Source organism: Solanum stenotomum, chromosome 3, assembly GCF_019186545.1.
Source record: "Solanum stenotomum isolate F172 chromosome 3, ASM1918654v1, whole genome shotgun sequence".
NCBI classification, from domain to species: domain Eukaryota; kingdom Viridiplantae; phylum Streptophyta; class Magnoliopsida; order Solanales; family Solanaceae; genus Solanum; species Solanum stenotomum.
In genome coordinates this window covers 57,993,652-58,011,945 of record NC_064284.1, presented here as the reverse complement: position 1 = coordinate 58,011,945, position 18,294 = coordinate 57,993,652, and the positions used below count along the sequence as shown (strand labels likewise).

General features: G+C 34.9%; 1 protein-coding gene across 1 annotated transcript; it reads left to right on the top strand.

Annotated features, from left to right (window-relative positions):
* The first annotated feature begins 2,583 nt into the window (after positions 1 to 2,583).
* On the top strand, positions 2,584 to 14,314 carry LOC125859982 (nicotinate phosphoribosyltransferase 1-like). Its single transcript, XM_049539841.1, has 15 exons — positions 2,584 to 3,008; positions 3,759 to 3,906; positions 4,849 to 4,968; positions 5,104 to 5,238; positions 5,323 to 5,384; positions 7,239 to 7,314; positions 8,981 to 9,082; positions 10,328 to 10,444; positions 10,751 to 10,809; positions 11,697 to 11,871; positions 12,534 to 12,668; positions 12,777 to 12,875; positions 13,006 to 13,114; positions 13,822 to 13,934; positions 14,050 to 14,314. The coding sequence occupies exons 1-15, from the start codon at positions 2,836 to 2,838 to the stop codon at positions 14,125 to 14,127; spliced, it is 1,701 nt and encodes a 566-aa protein (XP_049395798.1). The 5' UTR covers positions 2,584 to 2,835; the 3' UTR covers positions 14,128 to 14,314.
* Positions 14,315 to 18,294: the final 3,980 nt, after the last annotated feature.

Here is an 18,294-nt window from a genome sequence, read left to right as displayed (position 1 = left end):
AAAGTCTCTTGCTTAATATAGAAAAAATAAGCATGTTAATTCATCTAAGAACAATTGTCACTGTAATTAACTATTATTTGTTGATTACATAATGTTATAAGAAATTTGTTGTCACAAAACTAGTAACTAATTAAGATCATATATTCCTAAAGTTATAAGTATTTTTTCCTTATTTACCATATGTAACAACATTTAACATTTTCTAGAAATCCTAGGGAAAGGCCATGCATAGTACGCAACCCATTTTTGTTTCTGAAATTCAACTCGTGAACGGTGAAGAAACGAAATAGAAAAGCTTTTCATACACAAAAATTGTTCAATTCACCATCACCACGAACCCATTTATATTTTTATTTTACCTTAGCAGAATGATGTAATTTTTAAGGATTTATAAGAACAATTCATAAAACAAATGCCCTTAATATTGAGCTCAATGCTCTCTAACCTAGTCTAATTTTAGCGATACAACATAACCTCAGACCATTGAAATAAATATAGATACTCACAAGGTAACTCTCTTACTGAACAACTCACGCGATGACTACTTACATTGCTTGATGATTGCAGGTACTTCTCTAAACGTCAAAGGACTTAACTCCTATAGTACACTAGTTTGATGCATCATATGAGTCATTAAAACTTGGGTAGACTTCTGATTTCCATTTGACTTTTTCACGCATTTGACACATTTCACATTTTTCACACATTTTTTCATTATACTAGTTTAGGCACACACATGATAGAGCATGTACACCAATATGATTTTGTATTACATTGTAAAATACATTTGACTTATAAAATAAATTTAAAATGGAAAAAAGTGTGAGTTTAAGAAATTATGAAAGTTGATCTTGTTTAACTATATAAAAAAACTCTATCTCACAAAAGTCTTCTTATTGTTATTTCAATACTTAGTGGCATTTTAGTATACTGTATTGACTTATAGTTGCATTACTCATAATAATTATGTCTTTTTTGTTACATTTACACTTATTTAAGAAAACACAATAGAAAGGTAAGCTTAACATATATAGCTAGCTTGCATAATTCAAACAAGATGAATTAATAAATTTGACAATAGAAGCTTCACTGACCTCGAGAGAGGAGTATCAATAACTTTTTTCAGGCATTAAATTTCTTTTCAACATTGTAAAACTTGTTTTTGATGTTATTTACTAATTATTTGTACCAAATAAACTACAAAGGTAGTGTGAAATCTACGTGATTCAAATGCCTACATTATCTCAACAAAACTCAAACGACTAAATGAAAATTTAAAATTCAAATTGATCCTAAAGCTGAGCAACTTATTTTGCTAAAGATTACTGCAATCACTAAATTAAATTTCAACAACGTTAAATGATCTATTATAAAAAGTTCTATGCTTTAGAAAATAGACGGTCCTAGTTGCAATATTTAACTTTTTCCGAGTTATATTTTTCCGAAAAAAGTTATGTTAAACAATTCGTCTTTCCTTTACCTTTACAAGGATATTGAGATTTAGCTTGTATTGATTTAATTTTAATCAAATCATATTGGTGATCTATTCTTCCCAATTTAATTTAATAAGAGTAGATAATGTCATTGTTTTGTCTTTCTCCTAACTAACTAGACTTTCTAGATTTGCAAGAATTTGGTTTAATTATCAAGTTGACCTATAAATTAAAGTTAATATAAACACTGTAGATGTTGAGGTTAGCTTATTAATTTTCTGTAAATCAAGATTATGAAGTGTTGAGTTTTGACAATTAAAATATTTTTTTTAGTAAATTTCATGTTTAAAGATATTCAAAAAGGTTGAAACAATATCTAATTGTCAACTTTTACTAGCAAAGAGTATTCATTTGAAACACTTAAATTATAACCATTTTATCCTCTTCTATTTATGGCGAATCATTTTAAATTTAAGAGTTAACTTTAATAAATTGTTGGAATATTTATTTGCAACACAAAGAGTAAAATTCAATGAGCGTGAAATCGAAATAAAAAGAAGACTGGATTTTCACTATATTATGAAAAAGATAAATGGTTAAATGAGCTTTTATAAACACGAATATGTTTGATGTGTTCCCAACAATAAAATTGTTGTAACTTTATTTTTGATAATGAGGACAAAATGGTCAAGAAGATGTTATTTTCAACATTCACCCTATTTAGGCTTCAATTTTCATTGCTTAGCATCAATTTCTCCATTTGAAATCTAATTTGAAAACTTAAATTCTACAATCACTTGTATAAGTATATATTAAGCATCACTCCTTCGGTCATTCATTCTCATTGCATAGTAAACATCAGTATCAAAAATCTAAATCGACTATTAAATAAGTATTTAAAAAAATATCTTTTATTTAATTTTAAAAAAAAAACTTAATTTTTACAAGAATAACGTGTCATACCAAATCAAATATATATACAAATAAAAAAATGAAATGGATAGATAGAAAAAAGTGTAAAGGTTAATATCCACTTATTTAAAAGTTTAGATCCGCCTCTTTCGTCCAAACTCCAAAATAACCCAAACAGTTCTAGAAGTGTTAGTATTTGGTAACTTCAAAAAAACAAAAAATAAAATAAATTAAATTAAAAACTTTTATCAAACAGCTGGGCCTCCCATCTTCCTCTTCCTCTGTTTTCTGCATACTGTAATATAGCACGGCCAGCAGGGAAGAAACCGGCAGGCACCGGCACCGGCAACGTCACCGGCAGGGAAGTGTTTGGTGAAATCAGAAACTCAATCGTTAGATTCAGAGTAATAATAATAATTCTTCGCTTAGTATTTAACGGGAAGACAATTGTGGTTATCGGGTTTAATTCCTTCAATAAATTACAATAATCATGGCGGCTGCCGTGGTAGCAAATGGGAAACAGAAATTAGAACAAAGAGGGCCTAAAATTGGGGTTATTAGTGGTCCGACCAATCCAATGGTGACACCTCTTTTAACAGATCTTTATCAATTTACAATGGCTTATGCTTATTGGAAAGCTGGAAAACACAATGAACGAGCTGTGTGAGTGCCTGCATATTATTAATTTTCTATCAATTTGTCATGCATTTGATGTGTTTGATATAATGTGCAAGTACCGAAATTATTCATTTTGGCAGTTGATAGGGTCTAGAATTGTGATTGATCATTTTCTTCGTTGTTGAAAGATAAAGAATTAATATGATCAATTGGTGAGGATCAACTTGTGGTGATTTCTAACTTTTATTCATCTGATCAAGTGCCTTATTGAAAATACAAAACAGAGGACACACTTATTTATTAATCTTATATATGCATGCCTTATGACGGTTATGCATGAGTTCGGCTGAAACTTACACTTACAAATCGTTAAAATTATTCTTTTTATGTATATATTGTAGATGTTGAACTCCCTTTAGCCTTTTTCGTGTTTACTGCTTTCATATTTTGAACCTCCTTAGTGAAAATCTTGTCTCCGCCATTGCATTCCGACATAAGAGTATAATTCCATTTTGTGGGCCTAATATGTGGAAGTGTTTGGACTAATGGCAGGCGATAAGATTCAAGCTCAAGATATCTGATTGCTTCACCATGTTTATTTGATGAAGCAACTCGTATTTTATAGCGGGACATATTCATTTTTATGTTGATCAGTTTAATTTAGAGAAGGACATATTAATTTGTTTATTTTAAGTTAACAGTAATATTCTTATTCAGTTGTTGAGAAAATGTTTGTTCATCTAAAATCTAAGTGAGCCACTAAATGACTTGTCCCTATTTGGTTGAATATTTCAGGTTTGACTTGTATTTCCGTAAGAATCCATTTGGTGGTGAATATACAATATTTTCTGGGTTAGAAGAATGCATAAAGCTTATTGCTCATTACAAATTAACTGAGGATGAGATAGCTTTTATCAGGAAATCATTGCCCCGGTCGTGTGAGGTAGAGTAATTATTGACAAAGTAAATAAACAGTTGTAATGTGTGGAAAAGTTATATTTGACGAGAGATAGAAATCTGCTTGTATCTTTTTGTCCTTTTAGGGTTATTCATTATTTTTTATTATTATATTATATGTCATTATAGGAAACTTGTGCATGAATTCTGGAGGATTAATGTTTTTCTTGTTTCATGATACCTTAGTGAAATATGATTATGAGCGAAACCTGGGTAATTAATGAGATTACGTAACCATGAGTGGTTATGAGTGAACTGGTGGCTTATTTCTAGTCATTACTTTTATTCCAGATGTTGCTTTGGCAACATATCAAAGTGTATCTAGATAATTTTGGCAAATGCTGTCGTCGTCTAATTTATTTATCTTTCATTTGGCATATGTTCTTTTGCTGCTATGGATTTTTGGTTAACATAAAGGAAAGAGGTTCATGCCATATCTGTACACTAAATTGTTATGAATATACTGAAGCTGTTATGGCAAGTCAGAGTAGTTGTAATTTTGTTCACATTGGTATCTAACCCCGCATCTTCTTTGAGAATTTTTTTTCTGCTCTCATGAACATACCATCTCATTCTGTTGAGAAAATCAGGCAGTGTTTCAATATCTCGTCTTCTAGTTGTTTGTGCCTTCATACTACCTTTTCATGTATGCTTGAAGAATTGTTTGACATACTTAGGGGCTCTTTTGGTTGGGGAAAGGGTTATCCCGGGATTGTTATCTCACCCTCAATGTGGGATAAAAATAACACGACAATCCCGTGATAACTAATCCCGGGATAAGTTATCCCCTCACTTTATCCCAACCAAACATGGGATAAACTCATCCTAAAATTAATCCTGGGATTAATTGTCCCTTATCCCTCGTGACAAATGAGCCCTTACAGTCTTAAGTGCTTGAGAGATAAGCATCTGCTAATGGACTTTGTAGGATGCCTTCTATAACTACCTTCGAGGAATTGACTGTTCAGATGTTGAGATATTTTCTATACCTGAAGGTTCAGTTGTCTTTCCCAAGGTGCCGCTGATGAGGATTGAAGGGTCCATTGCTGTGAGTACCAACTAAACTATCCTTTTATTCATGCTTGTCCTTGAAAGATGCATTGTTCTCAGTATTGATGCTTCATGCATTTTCTCAAACTTCTGTTCGATTGTCATATCTGGGAATTGCTTTTGAATCTCGAAGGTGGTTCAACTACTAGAAACTGCACTTGTCAATCTCATAAACTATGCATCGCTAGTCACTACTAATGCAGCAAGACATCGTTTTGTTGCGGGAAAGTCCAAGCTGCTGCTGGAATTTGGGCTTCGAAGAGCACAGGTTTCTCATCTTTCCTTCCAATAACTTGAAATTGGAAGGTCTCTCTTACAAATGATTCGATGATCTTTGCTTCTTCATGAGTAGGGTCCAGATGGTGGTATATCAGCTTCGAAATATTGCTATATGGGAGGATTTGATGCAACAAGGTGATTCCATACACAATCTATCCTGTTATAATCTGTTTCCATGAAATAGTGCAATTATCTATTCCTCTTTCTAAGTGAGATGCAGTTTTTAATTTCATTTGGGCATCCTTTTTATTTTGAAATAAAATTAAGAGAAAATACATCATTACCCCATTCAATTATAATATTTTTTCTAAAAAGACACTGAAACTTTGAAATGGTCCTAATACCCCCTTATTCTTGTTCAAAGTGGATGTATTACCCCCTTATGATCCTATGTGGCACATGGAGTGTAACTCACTCGCCACTAGCGAGTGAGACAAAGTAAAAGAAATATTATTTATTTATTTTAATATTTATTCAATTAAAATATTATTTCCCTTTACTTTATTTGTTTTATGTTTTTTAAAAAAAAAATTTGTACCGTCCTTCATCTACTCTTACCCAGAAGAGTTCTCGGACTCATTTTTAGCTGAGGGAGATCTAATAAATGAGATTATTGACAGAGAAACAGATGAAAGCGGAGTGAGGTTGTGGAGGAAGATCGGAAAGGGCCAGTGAGAGAAGCATCGAAGATTTGATGACGACGGAGGGAGAATCGTCGGGGTCACGTTCAAACCCAGTAAAAAATATCCTATCTGAGTTAGAGAGAATTTCAGTCTTTGTAGATACAACAAATGTTGATTTTGAGCAAAAATTAAAGGCAAAGTACACAAAAATGATTGAACGATCAAAGAAGAAGCGCTAGAGATTTGATAGTGTTTTTTATTTTTCAATTGTATTTTTGATTTGCTAGAGAAAATGGTTGAGATGGTGTTAAAGTGTGGTGGGTGGTGGCTATGGTAGAGAATCGCCGGAAGCGTGAAAGAAGAGGTCACCAGCGACAGTTGAACATTGAAGAAGAAGAATAGAGATTTTTTATTTTTTTTAGAAAACAAAATAGAATAAGAAATAACATTAACATATATGAAAATTAAAATTAAAATATAAAAATAAAATAATTGACACATGGTAAGTATCAGTTGGTGCGTGTATTCACTTTCCTTCTTAAACTTGGGGTTGACCGAAAAATGGGACACTTTTACCACTTTTAAATTGTTTAAGGGGTTACTAGGACCTTTACAAAGTTCAAGTGTCTTTTTAAAAAAAGTGTTATAGTTAAATGGGATAATGATGTATTTTCTCTAAAATTAAAGTTTAAGATTCTTATAACCAGTTAGTCATAAATGATAAAAAAAAAAACAGCTTGTCATAACAGTACAAATGTGTCACTGTACAATTGGTATGATTGAGAACACACTCAATTGGCCAGATTCTTGAACAAGTAGTTCGCAGATAGTCACCAACGACAACTATGCCTCGAATGTGTTTTCTTGTCAAGTGCTTTTAAAGTCCAAAATTTTCTTTTATAAGTAAAGGATGTTCTCTCTTCTAGAAACAAAATTGTACCTTTTCTGAAAGGATCAGTACACTGGGAGATCATGAAATTTGACCTTAAAATGGAGAAGATCACATGAAGCTAGATGCTAGAGTAGGCTCTCGATAAGGATAGTTGACATCAATTGAGATTATTCGAACATTTCATTTACTTTGAATTTCTTTTCCTTTTACTTTCCAGATGGGCTGAGCTTTCGTCAATACGATGAATATGTATCTCTTGATAAGCAACTCTTAACTTCTCAGATTATTTTTTACTGTTGCATTTGCTGAAACATAAAGTTTTATTGGCTTTTTATGTTTTATTAAGAATAAACTGTTTTTTCGTAAAACCTAGAGTATCGTGGTACTTTTTCCCTATTTTTTGGAGATTTAATTGTTTATCATATTAATCTAGCCATGAAGATCATATATCTCTTCAAAAACTTTATTTGGCAGCAATGTGGCAGCTGGGAAGTTATTTGGGATCCCGCTCCGTGGAACACATTCCCATGCCTTCGTTAGCTCATTTATGGTAGGTGGAACCTTGCAACAGCTTTTCCTTCTGTGTAATATAAGTCACACTTTTAGTATAAGTGTTTCTAAAGTTTGTTTGTCCCACAGAATTCACAATGATCTTTGCTTACATACTTGGGATGTTCAAGGATCATAACTGAAAGGTGTCTTAGAATTATCAAGAAACAATGGGGTCGTTTGGTATGGTGTATAAAAGAATAGTACTGAATAGGGTGTAATACATGTATTATTTTCTCTAATACCTCCCTACCAAACAACCCCTAAGGGGTCGATTCGTTGCTGATTTGATTTATGCATGTATTACTAATACAAGGATTAGTTATGCAAGGATTAGTATAATGCACTGATTCGTTATCAAAACATTCCCATGTATGGTTGGCTTAAATGCTTTGAATTATTTTTTTCTTAAGAACACATTATCCTCTTTCTGGAAAATTAACCTCCCTATCAAGAGGATTAGGTCATTTTCCAAAACTCTCTCATGCCATTTTCTCTGACCCCACATCCACCCCACCCCTGCGAAAGTTGATTACTATTTTCTACTTACTATTCAAACACTAGAAAATTCAAACACACCCTAGATCTTCTAATTTCATCTTTTTACATAAATTCTAGTTTGTTTTGATTCAAGATCGAAATTAATTATTATATTACTGTTACTGTTATTTTGGTAGGTGCAGATCATCATTTAGATCTTTTAAGTATTTTATTTAGATGCACACATACCACTTTACCTTTTACATATCTTCTTATGGTGATAGAAATAAGCCCAATTTGGATATTGGAAAAGATGGTTTTTGGTTGCTAAGGAAATGTATATTTCGTAAACTATGTAATAGAGGCTTGGGATTGAGGTTTAATTGATTTTGATTTGAACTCTGTAATAGAACCCTTGATTGTTGGAAGGGGTTGTCAAACAAAGATTTTCATTTGCAGAAATTATATTTGAAAAGGTAGAACAGACGTGCTTTCTTTGTAGGTCCTTGTATGCATAAGTGCATACATTCATGTAAATATGTGATTGCTTGGAGAACAAGTATACTTCAGTAACATATACTTGCATCACTTGACAATTTTACTCATGGATACTTGTGACAATGAGATAATCAAAACATCTTTCTATAAGTTGAAGTAAAATCCACTTTATGTGAGTTTGAATTCCGACTTATGTGTTTCTTGTTCTCCATAAATTAAAGCAATATTCACTAGCTTTAGCACTTCTTGTTGAGTGAGTTGCAGTGGCGGAGCGAGGAATTTAAACAAGGGGATTCAAAAAAGAAAAGAAAAATTGTGCAAATGGGATTCAATAACTCATGTATATACAAAAAAAATAATCATGTTTACCCTACTTACATAGTATAATTTTTCAACAAAGGGGGTTCAGTTAACCCCCTTACACCCCTCTGCCTCTGCCCTTGGTGAGTTGTCAGCGGTCAACTAGTGAGGCCTGGTCTTTAGCATGTTTCTAATTTAAAGGTTTAGTTTTTTCTATTGATTGGTTATGTCTCGTTCATCTTGTTAATAATGAAGATAAACAGAACGGTTATATAAGGACTATCTAAATTATAATTGGTCTCTAGATGCTCAATACTTGGGATTTTATGCTCACTGTCTTGTCCTGGATCAAAGTTATATGTTCTCTGATTTTATCTAATATTATGCAGAGCCTAGATGAGATCACTGAGAGATCACTTACGCACCTTGATAGTCCCAAGGTTTGTAAGGATTTTGTTTGTCTAGTGAAGACGTGGCTTACTAAATTAAAGGTATTATTTCACCCTTTTAATTTAACTGCTGTGTGCTTGTTGGCTTATTATTGTCTACTTCAATCTCCAGCCATCAGATTTTATTCTAAATTATCCATTTAGTTCTGACTTTGCACTTTGAGCATGTTTTGTCCCGTACTTTCAAGTATCCTTTATGTTTTGGCTTCACCTTTTCATTCCTCCCTATTAATTTTACTCGGGGGGCTTCTAATTTTCTAGTATGACCACTCAAAATTTGATTAATCTAGGAAGTGTTGGGGGTTTATCCAATTCAGGTGGTTGTCCGGATGTAAATGCTTATCACTCTTTACCTGTGTAAGCCCGTTGCATAAGGGTAATAGGTTGTCTTATGTTTGGACCTAGTCACGAGTGAGTTCACCTTAACCTAAGTGGTAGTTGAAGTGGCAGGCAGCTTAGTGGATAAGTGGCTAATTGCTTACTTGTGATCCCAAGGTATGATTCCCATTTGAGAGACTTTTTGAATTTCAGCTTTAGTCCAAATACCATTTCAAGCGGCTGTACAGTCAGTGGTAGCATATCATTCTAGATCGTGCCAGACTGCCAGTTAATCATCATTCCCCATTTGATTTACCTACTCTGGAAACAACTCAAGTGTCAGAAAAAATGATAAAGATCCTTACATATTACATAGGAGTTGATTACGTGGAAACATTTTTTTATTTATTGCAGCTTAGCTTTCTTTTTTTTATATAACCATGGTATCCGGACCAACTTGCGGGGTCTCGTCTTATTCCACGGATATCTGCCACCTCCCACTTGCAACAGGTTGGTACCAGGTAACTCTATCTACCAAGGCTAGGACAGATGGGAAGAAATCACCTAGTGTTTTTGTCTCTGCTGGGATTGGGATTTAAACATGAGACCTCGTGGTTCTCACCCCTTCATTGACCACTAGGTCACACCCTTGGGTGCTTTATTGCAGACTTATCTTGGACTCCCATAATAAAGCTGAAAGCCGGAAAAAAGATCTTCTATCATCTGGGTGTATTCTTAGTTCCTGCAGACATCTCTATTTATATCCGTCTAATATAATTGAAGGGACTGCCTAATTTTTCCTGTCCTCCCTTCCTGTATTAGAGATTACAAACAATTGATTCTTAATCAAAATTTAGCAACTCTCAACTCTTGATAATCTTCAAATTTTAAGTGATGAAGGTGGTTGATGCTTCTTCTCTTCCATTTTGAACTTGGATATCATTGTTATGATGACTGTGCTATCTTCAGCGGTCACGCTTATTAGGTGGAATTTTCAATGAGACAAACCAAAGTGAATTAGCAGCTTTCGCCTCATATGGGCTCGCCTTTCCTGGAAGCTTTTTGGCCCTTGTCGATACTTATGATGTAAGTGCAATTTTAGATACTTCTGCTACTGCTTTATTTTGTTTTTGGGATACTTGACCTTTTATCTGTAAACTATGCATGTCTAGTTTAATGAGCAAAAATTCTTCGTAATTTGCGTTAATATCCTAAAATAAGGAAATCTACTTTGAAAGAGAAGGGAATAATCATGGTATCCAGTTGTCAGCTCAGGCATAATCTTCAGCTTGCAGGATTTTAGTTTCATAGTGTATTTCTACTCTGTTCTGATAATCTGCTCTGGCACATACTTACTTTCTTATTGACCATCTATAACTTGTACTTTAACAGGTCATGAGAAGTGGTGTTCCAAATTTTTGTGCAGTTGCTCTTGCACTTAATGATTTGGGGTAAGTGCTTCCCCTGACAAGTTCTATTTTGTGTCATCTACTTCGTATGATGCTTATTAGATTAAAAGGTATGCTGCTGAATATTTGATGATATATTGAACCGATGGAAAAGAGATGCCAGCTCGAATTCCTAGTGCTTTTTTGTTAATCTGATCTTGTCAAGCTTTGTAGTGTTTATGTTTTCCTTTTTGTGTTCTCTCGCATTTATGAACTAGCTAAGAATAGGGCAAAATAGAAGGGAAAGATCCATATAAGTGATAGCTACTAGTTGAGGATAAGCTTAAGACTCGTATGCAACTTTTATAACTTGTAGTATCATATATATATATATATATATATATAAAATTTAACGTATTTTTAACTTTTATTTTATTCATTATGATGTGAGCTTAAATGACGAAATGAGAATTCATATAGCCGACCCCGACTTATTTGGGACTGAGACGTAGTTGTTGTTGTTTGTTGTATTTGTCTTGAAAGAGGTCTCACCGAAATCTGATATTGTAGGCTCCCTGCCTCCCACACCCCCAAAAAGAAAAGGCCAAAAAAAAAACCTACGGAAAATAAATAGCTGAAAAAAACAAAAAGGAGTTGAGAAGCTTAGATATCCGAGGCCTTCTTTCCCTTGAGCACATTGTGTTCATGTTATGGAAAATTATCCACTTTTTTTGGTCGACAGAGCACAGTTTTTTTCTTAACTTAGCATGATTACCTCCTTTTACTGTCCAAATTAATAGTTCTCTCCTCTAAGGATTTATTATTTTAGTTAAAACCATCATTTGTTTGACCAAGTCTGTTTCTACTTGATGTATTTTTTATTTTCTACTGTAGTTATCAGAATATGTCCATGCCTTATTATGTTTGTCGTTTTTATGTTATATTTACAGGTATAGAGCAGTTGGCGTTAGATTAGATTCTGGTGATCTTGCTTATCAGTCATGCGAAGCCAGGAAATTCTTTCAAACTATTGAAAAAGAGTTTGGAGTGACTGGTTTTGGAAAGATGAACATCACAGCTAGCAATGACCTTAATGAGGAAACATTGGATGCGCTAAAGAAACAGGTTAGAGCACCAGGAATCCAACACACGCGTAACATGCAGAATCCTGTCCTATGTCATCGACCTCTATAATGTCTCCCATTGCCATAAAAGTTTTCTTCTCTAGCTGTCTTCTTGCGCTTCACTTTGTTATAACCTGGTCCAGCTTCATTATTTCCATTTGTTTAACTATGCGTGTGTGTGTGTGTTTACGTATATATATGTCAGTAGTTCTCATCAATATCCTCATGTTGCTTATAATGTTATAGAGACAACTCCTTAAAATGTCAAATATTCCTCGAGTGTGGTGACTTTAAGATCTCTTCGTCTAAATTTTGGAAGTAAACCGAGCTAAATATTATGTAACAAGCAAACCATTAAGTAATGAAAATATATGGCGGTTTGCGCTCATGTCAGTTTTAGCACTCAAGAATCGACCAGGAAAAAAGGATGCAAGAATACAACACTAAATTATGCTAATAAAATTTAGTTCTTTGCATTACCTCCTAGTGTATGTTCATTGTTTTAAAATTCTGAGGCATGGGTATACACTTCCGACTAGATACTTTTCATTCTTATAACCTCAAATTCTTGAGTCTATAGCTTGAATTCATGCATTTGTATGCACTGCCTTCCGTTGTTTTCCCTTGATTGAAAGGTAGATATTTGGCTTACTTCCTAAACAGGGACACGAGGTTGATTCTTTTGGTATTGGAACACATTTGGTTACCTGTTATGCACAGCCCGCTCTAGGTGTTGTTTTCAAGTTGGTTGAGATAAATAATCAACCTAGGATCAAGCTTTCTGAAGATGTTACAAAGGTTTGCTGAAGCTATGCTCTCTTCTCTTGGCATTTCAGATCCAATATGGATTTCATTCTATTTCCTCTTTATTCCATGATATGGACGTTCATTCTGTTTCCTTTCTAGGTCTCCATTCCATGTAAAAAACGGTGTTTCAGATTGTATGGGAAGGAAGGCTACCCCCTTGTTGACATAATGACCGGTGAAAATGAGCCACCTCCTAAGGTACTTTGATTTATTTTATTTTATCAGTACATCCTAAGGCATTTTATCAAGCTTGTCATGTCTAGTTCTTAAGTGGCGTTCCATATGATTTATCTGGTGTATATAACGGTTAACAAAGAAACATTGACAGGTAGGTGAACGAATTTTGTGTCGTCATCCGTTTACTGAATCTAAAAGGGCATATGTTGTTCCCCAACGTGTTGAGGAGCTTTTAAAGTGTTTTTGGCCTGGAAGTTCAGGTGAGACTTGTTATCTTTCGAGTTATATTAATTATTAAGCTGGAAAATGTTTTTTAAAGAATGTGACCCTATAGTCTTGGAATTCCTAAATACATATCGGGCTGTCTTAGCTACGGTTTGTGAGTTGCAAGTTATTTGCAAAGCGACTAGGACTTCAAACTGCTACATTTTTCTTTCATGAAGACATTCTTCAATCATCTTGTATGGAGGTTTAGGCATTAAAAGCAACCAAGCCATTTAAATTGTGTTCTTTTTTTTCCAGACTGGGGGGAGGTTGACGATGTAGATAAAGAAAAGTAGATTGTACAATTTTTTCCTCGTCTAGTTTCCACAATAAAAAACAAGAAAAACAGTTGTTGAAATGTAAAAATTCTGCAGCACTTGTTGGCACAAAGTCTACTTCAGTTTTATCAACTATTCCAGGGGCAGATAACCTTGCCCCGATCGATGTCATGTGACACCAGTTCGTTTATATAGATAATATATAAGCAAAATGAATGATATTGGGTATAAATATAACAAAAGAGACCACTTTCCATTATAGTGATCTTAATTACTTGTTCACTTGCGCAAAATTTTGGAGCGTTGACACTGCTTACATAAAATTTTGTATACGCCACTAAAATGATATGTGAGTGAAAATGGTCGATGAGTCTATGCATCCAATATTGAAAAAAAATTGATGTTGATTTTTATCATTTCTGAAGATAAAATACGAGAAGATTTGCCTCCATTGAAGGACATAAGGGAACGGTGTATTGAACAACTGGAGCAGATGCGGCCAGATCACATGAGAAGACTGAACCCAACACCATACAAGGTATGCTGATGAGAAACCTAGTACTTATTCGAGTTATAGTTTTTTTTCACTGCTCAGCATCTAAATGTGGGTTCAACTGGACTTTGTTGGTTTTCCTTGATTTTTTTCTGAGCAGGTTAGCGTGAGCGCAAAGTTGTATGATTTCATCCATTTCCTCTGGCTCAACGAAGCCCCGGTTGGGGAGTTGCAATGATCGATCAAATGAAGGAATATAATTTTTGGAAGATTCTTTTTGCGCAGCATAGTTGGTTCGAAAAGGATCTTCTAATAACATGTACATCTTTTTTCCTTTTCTTTTCTTTTTTTCTGGGCAGTGGAGTATCTAAGACATCTTGGATATTTATATTATGAATAGAATAAAAGCCAGTTTTTTCCCCTTTGTTTTCTGTTATAAATAAGAAAGAGAAATAAAGTAATTGAAATATAAAGCAGATGTAGGCTATGTTGGCTTGACCCTGATGATATATGTGATCGAGGTTGATGAAATTCCTTCAAGCTCAACAATGGAGTACTTGGAGAAAAGAAAAATACACAAAGGAAGAGAGAAAATATCTTGCTTCTCTATTTCTGGAAGATACTAAACTGTATTACAATTACAATGTAGTGAGTGTACATAGGATTATCTAATCTACTCTAAGCTAACATTTACAGCTCAGCAACAACTGACAATTACTCTGCACTAATCGACTCTAACACACCTTTTGACAGAATAACTAACTCCTAACCACTTTTAACTAACTTTTAAACTAACCATTCTATTTCTCAACACTTCCCCTCAAGCTAGGCAGTGTGAATAAGTCCACACTCCTAGCTTGCGCAAGAGATAGTTATGTTGTGATCCATTCAATGCTTTTGTGAACAAGTCTGCTTCTTGATCCTTAGAAGTTACATATATTGTCTTTATTGTTCCATCTTGAATTCTCTCTCGAATGAAATGAAGGTCTATTTCAATGTGTTTGGTTCTTTCATGGAATATGGGATTTGCAGCAATCTGGATTGCTGTCTTACTGTCACTAAGCAACTTCACTGGAGTCGCAACATCAACCCTTAGTTCTTTGCAAATTCCCACCTGCCAAAGTATATCTGAAATAGCTACAGTCATGCTCCTGTATTCTGCCTCTACTACACTTCTAGAAACAATGCATTGTTTCTTTGATTTCCAGAATTCCCTAGTTTCATCACATATCCAGTGATGGACCTTCTTGAGTTAGGGCACCCTGCCCAATCTGCATCACAAAATGCATTTAGTTGTGTTCCCTTTCTTAGCTTAGAAGTATTCCCAAACCTAGTTCATTTTTAACATATCTCGCCACCCTGTAAGCTGCATTTATATGAGATTTCTTAGGTCAATGCATGAACTGACTGAGCATGTACACGGCATATGTAATATCTGGTTTGGTCATAGTTAGATACAATAATTTTCCAACTAGCCTTTGGCAAGGACCTGGATCTTCTAACTTGTCATCACTTAGCTCTCCCACATGTTCATCATATTCCATTGTGGTTAGTTTTTTATTGCATTTCATTGGAGTATTCACTGGTTTAGACCCTGCTAGTCCCAAGTCTGTGATTAATTCTAGAGCACACTTTCTCTGATTCATGAGTATCCCTTCATGTGACCTAGCTATCTCAATCCCAAGAAAGTACTTCATTTCACCTAGGTGCTTGATTTTAAACTTCTCCTGCAGTGCTATTTTTGCTTCCTAATTAATATATGATCATTTCATGTGATGAGCAGATCATCAACATAGACTAAGATGATTACTATGATGTCTCCCACCTTCCTTGTAAATAAGGAGTAATCAAAATGGCTATGTATGAATCATGAACTGGTTAAAACCTCAACAAGTTTTAAGTTCCATTGTCTTGACACCTGTTTGAGCCCATAGAGGGATTTGTGTAGTCTACATGCTTGCTAGCAACTATTCTCCCCCTGACGGACAAATCCAGGTGGTGGGATCATGTATACCTCTTCAACCAAATCACCTTGAAAAAAGGCATTGAACACATTCATTTGGTGTAAACACCAGTGATTAGAAGCAGCTAAAGCATGCACTAATCTAACAGTGACCATTTTGACTACAGGAGAAAAAGTTTTCTGATAGTCCAATCCCTCTTTCTGGTTGTAGCCTTTGGCTACTAACCTTGCCTTGTACCTCTCAACTTCACCATCAGCCCTGTTCTTCACTTTGAAAACCCATTTATAACCTATTGGAGCTTTTCTAGGTGGGAGATCAACAATGGACCAAGTATGATTGTCCTGTAATGCAACTAGTTCTAGGTTCATAGCAGCAACCCACATAGGATCTGTGACAGCTCATCATATGATTGAGGCTCCCTGATGGGAGTGATTTTGGACAAGTAGGACTGATAGACATGACTAAGCCTGGCAGTGGATAAGTAAGATTGCATGGGGTAAACACAATAGCTAGAAGCAGGAGCTGAGTAGGGTTTACCACATACATATTGTTGCAACCAATTCGGAAGAGCTTTGGTCCTTGTGGACCTTCTGTGAGGGACCAAAGAAGGTGCAGTATTGGGAATATCTGAAGATGATTCTGTTTGTGGAGAGGGAGAAGTCATGTTGGTGGTCATATGAGGAAATGTGATAGAAGCAGGGTCAGGGCCTATTTGAGATAGGACACCATTGGGGAACACCTGCATTTTTTGTTGTCTTTGATCATCTGAAAAGGAAATAAGTTTTCTCTTAAAGAAACATGAGGCTCACAAAGAAACTGTTAGTAAGCAGGTTATAAAGTCAATATCCTTTTTGAGTGGAAGAATAACCCATCAATATGGTTGCAATTGACCTTGGTGAAAACTTATCCCCACCATAGATGCTGGTGGCAAAACACAGGCACCCAATGGTCCTCATGTGTTGCAATGAAGGGACTTAAGCATAGAGAACTTCAAAGGGTGATTTCCCAGATAGGACCTGCATAGGCAGTCTATTCATCACATAGACAACATTCAGGACACACTTTCCAGAACTTCAAGGGTAAAAAACCTGACAGCCTAATTGCTCTAGTAACCTCCAAGATGTGTCTGTGTTTTCTCTCCACCAGCCCATTTTGTTGTGGTGTGTGAACACATGAGCTTTGATGGATAATACCAGATGAACTAAACAAATTTGTACAGCTAGAATTAAATAATCCAATCCCATTGTCACTTCTAAAAATTTTCACATGTTCATTGAATTGAGTTTTGATTAAGGCAAGGAATTGCCTTAGTACAACAATGACATCACACTTCATTCTCAACATATACACCCAAGTCATCCTACTACAATCATCCACTAAAGTGAGAAAGAATCTACAACCATTATGACTAGGTACCCTATATGGTCCCCAAACATCACCATGTATGGTGTGAAAAGGTTTATTGCATCTATTATAACTAGAAGGAAAAGGCATTCTGGTTTGCCTAGCTAGTGGGCAAACATTACATGGCTGAACCTCATCCCAGTTATTTTTAAACTTCAGAGAAGAAACCTGCTTCAGCACTCTAGCTAGAGCATGTCCTAGCCTTCTATGCCAAATTTTCATGTCTGCAAAACTTCTTACTTTGTTATTGTCACTATAAACCATACTTGCTGATGTCAGTTGAGATTGATTCTCCTCCTTATTTATGGGCAATTGAATATTGTATAAACCATCAACCTCCCTACCAATCCCCTTCACCACTCCACTGTGAAGATCCTGCATTACACAGAGATCAGGAAAGAAAGTGACAACACACTTTAAATCTTTGATCAATTTGGAAACTAATAGGAGGTTATGTGTAAAATCAGGAATACACAATACATTGTTTATAGTGTGATCATTGTCTAGTCTGCACCTTCCCACACAAGCTATTTCTAGTGTATTACCATCTGGCAAAAAAAACTCTCCTGGTGTTCTGATCATTTATTTGACAAATTCCATTCAATATGTCCTTATTGTAGACCATATGATTAGTGGCCCTCGAATCTATAATCTACTTTCTAAAGGTTTCACTATTAGTAGCCATAAATACTTTAGTCATACTTGCCATCTGCTTGTTTGAATCAGTTGATACCTCTTTGTGAAGCATCTTTAAAATCTGATCATATTGTTCCTGAGTGAACATCATGCCACCTCCTTGGTTGGAACTTGGGAAGATTGATCCATTTCCTGTGAGTTCCTGCATTGGAAAGGATCATGACTAGTAGTTTTTGTGACTGCATTTGTTGAGTAGTGCTTAGGTTTGGAGTCTCCAGGAAATCCATGTAGTCTATAACATTTTTCTCTTGTATGTCCCCTCCATTTATAATAATCACAGTACAAATGCCTATTTTTGCCTTTGTAAGTTCTCCTTCCATAAGGACCAGGAGGTCCAGGAG